The sequence below is a fragment of the Phoxinus phoxinus genome (genome assembly GCF_949152265.1).
Source record: "Phoxinus phoxinus genome assembly, chromosome: 7".
NCBI classification, from domain to species: domain Eukaryota; kingdom Metazoa; phylum Chordata; class Actinopteri; order Cypriniformes; family Leuciscidae; genus Phoxinus; species Phoxinus phoxinus.
Window position 1 is genome coordinate 41,027,533 of NC_136882.1, and position 7,500 is coordinate 41,035,032.

The window sequence follows — 7,500 nt, forward strand, 5'->3', positions numbered from 1 at the left end:
GTTGTGTTCGGGACACGGACTCTCATATCCAGGGGAATTATTCTCAGTTCTCATTGAAGGAGACATGTTACGCCCCTTTACACCAGATGTGATATAAATCTATGGCGTCTCCAGAATGTGTGTGTGAACTCTCCGCTTAAAATACCAGATAATTATTATATCTCGTCAAATTTGCCCCTTTTTGGTGTGAGCAAACACACGCCGTTTGTGTGTGTGTGTCTCTTTAAATGCAAATGAGCTTTAGCTCCGCCTCCGCTCAGAAGAGGGCGGAGTCTTTACACGAGCTTCAGAAGCTCCGGCAATAACAGAACCGGCCGATCTCACTCCTCCAGAATCCCAGAGTAACCAGCAGCGAGTGCAGCGTTACGGAGAGACTCAGAGTTTCTGGATGTTAGTGGAGACGTTTGTGTAGTTGTTGTGGAGTTACACTGATCATCTCATCATCATGTTGAACTCTTACACAAGTGTCCACAGTTCCTGAGGGGTTTATAAGACAGCGCTGACATGTTCTGGTCACTAGTGTCCAGTGCTCGTCTGCGCTCGACCACAGAACAGTTTCATGCTTTGCTGGATCTTCTGCCATCGCCTTAGAACTGGTCTCTGTCGTGGCTTGAGGAACCAAATGTCGTGCCGTGTGTGTAATCGTGCAGATTAAGGGCCGGTAATGTTATAAACGTGCAGATTAAGGGCCGGTAATGTTATAAACGTGCAGATTAAGGGCCGGTTATGTTATAAACGTGCAGATTAAGGGCCGGTAATGTTATAAACGTGCAGATTAAGGGCCGGTAATGTTATAAACGTGCAGATTAAGGGCCGGTAATGTTATAAACGTGCAGATTAAGGGCCGGTAATGTTATAAACGTGCAGATTAAGGGCCGGTAATGTTATAAACGTGCAGATTAAGGGCCGGTAATGTTATAAACGTGCAGATTAAGGGCCGGTTATGTTATAAACGTGCAGATTAAGGGCCGGTAATGTTATAAACGTGCAGATTAAGGGCCGGTAATGTTATAATCGTGCAGATTAAGGGCCGGTAATATTATAAACGTGCAGATTAAGGGCCGGTAATAATATAAACGTGCAGATTAAGGGCCGGTAATGTTATAAACGTGCAGATTAAGGGCCGGTAATGTTATAAACGTGCAGATTAAGGGCCGGTAATGTTATAAACGTGCAGATTAAGGGCCGGTAATGTTATAATCGTGCAGATTAAGGGCCGGTAATGTTATAATCGTGCAGATTAAGGGCCGGTAATGTTATAATCGTGCAGATTAAGGGCCGGTTATGTTATAATCGTGCAGATTAAGGGCCGGTAATAATATAAACGTGCAGATTAAGGGCCGGTAATGTTATAAACGTGCAGATTAAGGGCCGGTAATGTTATAAACGTGCAGATTAAGGGCCGGTAATGTTATAATCGTGCAGATTAAGGGCCGGTAATAATATAAACGTGCAGATTAAGGGCCGGTAATAATATAAACGTGCAGATTAAGGGCCGGTAATATTATAATCGTGCAGATTAAGGGCCGGTAATGTTATAAACGTGCAGATTAAGGGCCGGTAATGTTATAAACCTGCAGATTAAGGGCTGGTAATGTTATAATTGTGTAGATTAAGGGCCGGTAATAATATAAATGTGCAGATTAAGGGCCGGTAATAATATAAACGTGCAGATTAAGGGCCGGTAATATTATAATCGTGCAGATTAAGGGCCGGTAATGTTATAAACGTGCAGATTAAGGGCCAGTAATGTTATAAACGTGCAGATTAAGGGCCGGTAATGTTATAAACGTGCAGATTAAGGGCCGGTAATAATATAAACGTGCAGATTAAGGGCCGGTAATGTTATAAACGTGCAGATTAAGGGCCAGTAATGTTATAAACGTGCAGATTAAGGGCCGGTAATGTTATAAACGTGCAGATTAAGGGCCGGTAATGTTATAAACGTGCAGATTAAGGGCCGGTAATGTTATAATCGTGCAGATTAAGGGCCGATAATATTATAAACGTGCAGATTAAGGGCCGGTAATAATATAAACGTGCAGATTAAGGGCCGGTAATGTTATAAACGTGCAGATTAAGGGCCGGTAATGTTATAATCGTGCAGATTAAGGGCCGGTAATGTTATAAACGTGCAGATTAAGGGCCGGTAATGTTATAAACGTGCAGATTAAGGGCCGGTAATGTTATAATCGTGCAGATTAAGGGCCGATAATATTATAAACGTGCAGATTAAGGGCCGATAATATTATAAACGTGCAGATTAAGGGCCGGTAATGTTATAATCGTGCAGATTAAGGGCCGGTAATATTATAAACGTGCAGATTAAGGGCCGGTAATAATATAAACGTGCAGATTAAGGGCCGGTAATGTTATAAACGTGCAGATTAAGGGCCGGTAATGTTATAAACGTGCAGATTAAGGGCCGGTAATGTTATAATCGTGCAGATTAAGGGCCGGTAATGTTATAATCGTGCAGATTAAGGGCCGGTAATGTTATAAACGTGCAGATTAAGGGCCGGTAATGTTATAATTGTGCAGATTAAGGGCCGGTAATGTTATAAACGTGCAGATTAAGGGCCGGTAATGTTATAAACGTGCAGATTAAGGGCCGGTAATAATATAAACGTGCAGATTAAGGGCCGGTAATGTTATAAACGTGCAGATTAAGGGCCGGTAATGTTATAATCGTGCAGATTAAGGGCCGGTAATAATATAAACGTGCAGATTAAGGGCCGGTAATGTTATAAACGTGCAGATTAAGGGCCGGTAATGTTATAAACGTGCAGATTAAGGGCCGGTAATGTTATAATTGTGCAGATTAAGGGCCGGTAATGTTATAAACGTGCAGATTAAGGGCCGGTAATGTTATAAACGTGCAGATTAAGGGCCGGTAATAATATAAACGTGCAGATTAAGGGCCGGTAATGTTATAAACGTGCAGATTAAGGGCCGATAATAATATAAACGTGCAGATTAAGGGCCGGTAATAATATAAACGTGCAGATTAAGGGCCGGTAATGTTATAAACGTGCAGATTAAGGGCCAGTAATGTTATAATTGTGCAGATTAAGGGCCGGTAATGTTATAAACGTGCAGATTAAGGGCCGGTAATGTTATAAACGTGCAGATTAAGGGCCGGTAATAATATAAACGTGCAGATTAAGGGCCGGTAATGTTATAAACGTGCAGATTAAGGGCCGATAATAATATAAACGTGCAGATTAAGGGCCGGTAATAATATAAACGTGCAGATTAAGGGCCGGTAATGTTATAAACGTGCAGATTAAGGGCCGGTAATGTTATAATCGTGCAGATTAAGGGCCGGTAATGTCATAATCGTGCAGATTAAGGGCCGGTAATAATATAAACGTCCAGATTAAGGGCCGGTAATGTTATAAACGTGCAGATTAAGGGCCGGTAATGTTATAAACGTCCAGATTAAGGGCCGGTAATGTTATAAACGTGCAGATTAAGGGCCGGTAATGTTATAAACGTGCAGATTAAGGGCCGGTAATGTTATAAACGTGCAGATTAAGGGCCGGTAATGTTAAAATAAGATCCTCTTCATACGTCAGAAGGGGAGCGAATTCTGATCGGCTTATTTTTTGACATGCTTCCAGAGAAAGGCTCGCCAGAACAAAGTTACTGGGTTTCACTCTTCACGTTTCTGGGTTGGTAAGCACCAGATTATAGCAGATTTTCATGATATGTCGCCTTTAATATAATTATTCCATAACCCAATGATCTGAGCTGAGGCACTTTTATGATGGACAGATGCACTTTTATGGACTTCAAAACAGTTATTTGTTTAATATATAACTGATATTCGTCTGGAAGAAGAGTGTCATATACACCAGGATGACTTGAGGGAGAGTACATCATGGGCTGATTTTCAGGTTTGGGTGAACTCTCCCTTGAAGTGAAGGTTTGTGTGAAGGTGATGAGGAAGCTGGTTTTCTGTGTGTGTGTTGACTGGTTCCCAGTGGAGCCGTGTTGTCTGGCCAGTGTGTTATTAAAGCGGTGTGTGCCAGCTCTGCTCGTCGAGGGCAGAGGTTTCTGTGGCGCCTGCTGGGAACACATGTGGACATGACAGACATGTGTCCTCCTCATATCTGTGGACGGATCGGTTGACATTATTACGCCTGTGAACGTATTAGAGGCGTTGTGTTCATCCTTCCACAATCCGCTTATTTTAATAACCGGGAACTGGAGAAATATCTTCATTGATAAGTAAAAACATCTGATGGTAATAATGAACTCTTTACAATAACGTTTCATTAGCTAAGAGGAACTAAGAATAAGCAATACTTCTACAGCATTTATTAATCTTAATCTTACATTTCAACATTTACTAATGCATTATTAAAATGAAAAGCTGTATTTGCTAACATTAATGCACTGTGAACTAACATGAACAATGCACTGCATTTTTATTAATGAACATTAAAACATATTAAATACTGAAATAAATGTATTGCTCACTGTTAGTTAATACATAATATGGGTGTAACAAATCATCGTGTCACAATATATCGCAATATAAAAAATGCAACATATCGTTAGCCTCATAGCATAATTGCCTAAGTCATTAACATTGAACTATGATTAAGGCAATTATGCTATGAGGCTAACGATATGTATTGTGGATAGTGACAATATATATTGTGTGAGAAAAAAGTTTTCAGAGTTTTACTGTCAGTTCTACATTAAACTACTATATATAATGTCGAATATAATATATAATAATTCAATAAGGGAATATATGTGGGTCCTGATTAGGGCTGTAAACGATTAATCACGATTAATCGAATCCAAAATAAAAGTTTGTGTTTACATAATATGTGTGTATTGTGTATAATTATTTTGTAAATGTAAATACACACAAATGCATCTATATATTTTAAAAAATATTTGCATTTATATATCTTTTTATCAAATTTTTTTCCCTTTAGAAATATTGTTTTGCCTTAAAAGCTGAGTGAGTGTGTGTGTCTGTGTGCGTGCGCGCATGTGTGTGTGTGTGTGCGCGTGTGTGTGCGTGCGTGTGCGTGCGTGTGTGTGCGTGTGTGTGTGTGCGCACGCGTGTGTGTGTGTGCGTGTGTGTGTTTGTGTGCGTGCGTGCGTGTGCGTGCGTGCGTGCGTGCGTGCGTGCGTGTGTGTGTGTGTGTGTGTGTGTGCGCGCGCGCGTGTGCGTGCGTGCGTGTGTGTGTGTGCGTGCGTGTGTGTGTGTGTTCGACAGATGCCATGTTACTGGTGACGCAGCGCCTCGAGGGGCCGTTCAACATGGAGTCTGTGATGGAGCCCATCGACGTGAAGATCTCTGAGGCCATCATGAACATGCAGGAGAACAGCATGCAGATCTCCTATCAGGTTATATATCATATTTCCATAATCATGTTCTGAGATCACGTCTTCAGCCGGCCTGGATTATCCCTCAGTGCACAGCCAAACCTCAGCCGTCGCTCCAGGAGTATTTATACCAGCATAGTTGCGGATGGTCAGATGTGTGTGTTCCCTGTTCAGCACTAAAGTGTGTGTGCGCCACTAATCACAGCTTGTGGAGGAGGAGAATGTTTCTGGCGCTCACACACACTCGCAGGATCCGGGAATAGTTCAAGGTGATGTCTGCGGTCTTCAGATGTTACAGTACTTTATATTTCTGCTTTCTTCCTCGTTGTCTAATGGCATTCAAACTATTTAGTTAAGTTTTAATATGTATAAATCGCACTCGGTTACCTAATGTAACCTCGGTTCTCTGTAGACGAGTACTGTGTAATAGCATTACGCTACGGGTAATGTCATCTTTTCTCGAGATATGAAGCCAAAAAATGATCCTTAACTTTTGTATTTATTGTCAGCGCAGTGCAGCAGCAGACAGACTAACTGCTCAACTCCAGCAGCCTACCGCGGCCCGCAGGGATGGGAGGAAGTATTTCAATGCATTCTCGACCGCTATCATCTCCAGACAGTTTACGTGAAGGCTTTTCTCCTGGTCTGACCAGAGGCCATAGTCCGGTCTGCCCTCGAAAAGACCGCCCCAACCTAGCTTGGAGGTGTCCGTCGAGATCACTTTTCGGTACGAGACGACTCCCATTGTCACTCCCAGCTGGTACCAGTCGGCCGCTATCCAGGGCTGCGGAGCTGACACACAGCTCTGAGTCACTCTGATTCGCGAGCCGCCGGCGGCCCAGTGTCGGTGAGGCACACGAGTGTTCAACCAGCGCTGCAGAGGGGCAGACGCACTAGACCCAGCCGGAGCACTGCTGCGGCCGAAGCCATATAGCCCAACGTTCTCTGAAATGTTTTCAGGGGGACAACACTGTCTTTCTGGAAAGACGCGGCCAGATGCCGAACACGGCGCGCGCTGTGTCGACAAGCGGCCGTCATGGCCACCGAGTCCAGCTCTATTACTAGAAAAGAGGTCGACAGACGGGGCAGCAGTGAGCTCTTGGTCCAGTTGACCGTAAGACCCAGGCTTTCCAGATGACTGAGAAGCACTGCTCTGTGAGACACGAGTTCTATCTCCGACTGTGCCAAAATCAGCCAATCGTCCAAATAGTTCAAGATTCGCATACCCTGACTTTGTAAATGTACGGGGTGCTAAAGACAGGCTGAACGGCAGGACGATGTACAGATATACCTGACCGCCGGCGAAGGCGAATCTCCAGAATGGCCTGTGACGGGGTATGATCTGGATCTGAAAGTATGCGTCTGTCAGGTCGGGAGAAATAAACCAGTCCCTCGGGCGAATTTGCGTGTGGATTTGTCTGGTCGTGAGCATTTTGAACGGTCTCCTCATGAGAGCTTTGTGCAAATATCTCAGATCCAAGATAGGTCCGTCCTTCTTGGGCACGAGGAAGTAACGGCTGTAGAAGCCTGACTCGCTCAGAGAAGGATGTACCGGCTCTATCGCCCCCTTGCACAGCAGCTTTGCTATTTCTGCGTGAAGTAGGTGTGCTAAAAAGGCAGAGGCTGAGGCTGAGCTTGAGGGCGGTAGAACTCGAGCGTTGTGACAGGAAGAGGTTCATGGCCTCCGTGGTTTTCTGTACCTCCGAAAAACGATCCACAATCCCGCTTACCGCTGGGCCGAAGAGACCGGCGGGGGAGAGCGGGGCGTTGAGGAACACGGCTCGCTCAGATTCGCTCATGTCGGCACGCGTTAACCAGAGGTGTCTCTCCGTGAGAGTGAGCGAGGCCATGCATCTCCCAATGGTCTGGGCTGCGGACTTAGTGGCGCAAAGGGAAAGATCCGTTGCGCTGCGCAGCTCCGTGACGACAGTCTGGTCCGGGCCCTTCTCGTCCATTTGGCGGCCTGGAGAATCTGCAAGACTGCCATCGAGTGCAGGGCGGAAGCAGCCTGTCCAGCTGATGTGGTCCTGCAGGCCTTAGACGGGAGGGCAGACTGAGCGCCATCTCGCGGATGAGATCCCTTCTCGGCGGCTCCGTCTACTTGAGAGAGAGTCGCGGAGACAGGAGAGCGGAGTCTCGTGGAGAATG

At 44.8% G+C, this 7,500-nt stretch overlaps 1 protein-coding gene across 1 annotated transcript in view; it reads left to right on the plus strand.

Annotated features, from left to right (window-relative positions):
- gpc6b (glypican 6b) overlaps positions 1 to 7,500 on the plus strand; it is a gene marked incomplete at both ends in the record, with an annotated part of 30,062 nt that overhangs the window by 14,522 nt on the left and 8,040 nt on the right. The window contains one exon of the mRNA XM_079617473.1: positions 5,243 to 5,373. Coding sequence (XP_079473599.1) covers positions 5,243 to 5,373 — 131 coding nt within the window. The remainder of the gene's footprint in view (positions 1 to 5,242; positions 5,374 to 7,500) is intronic.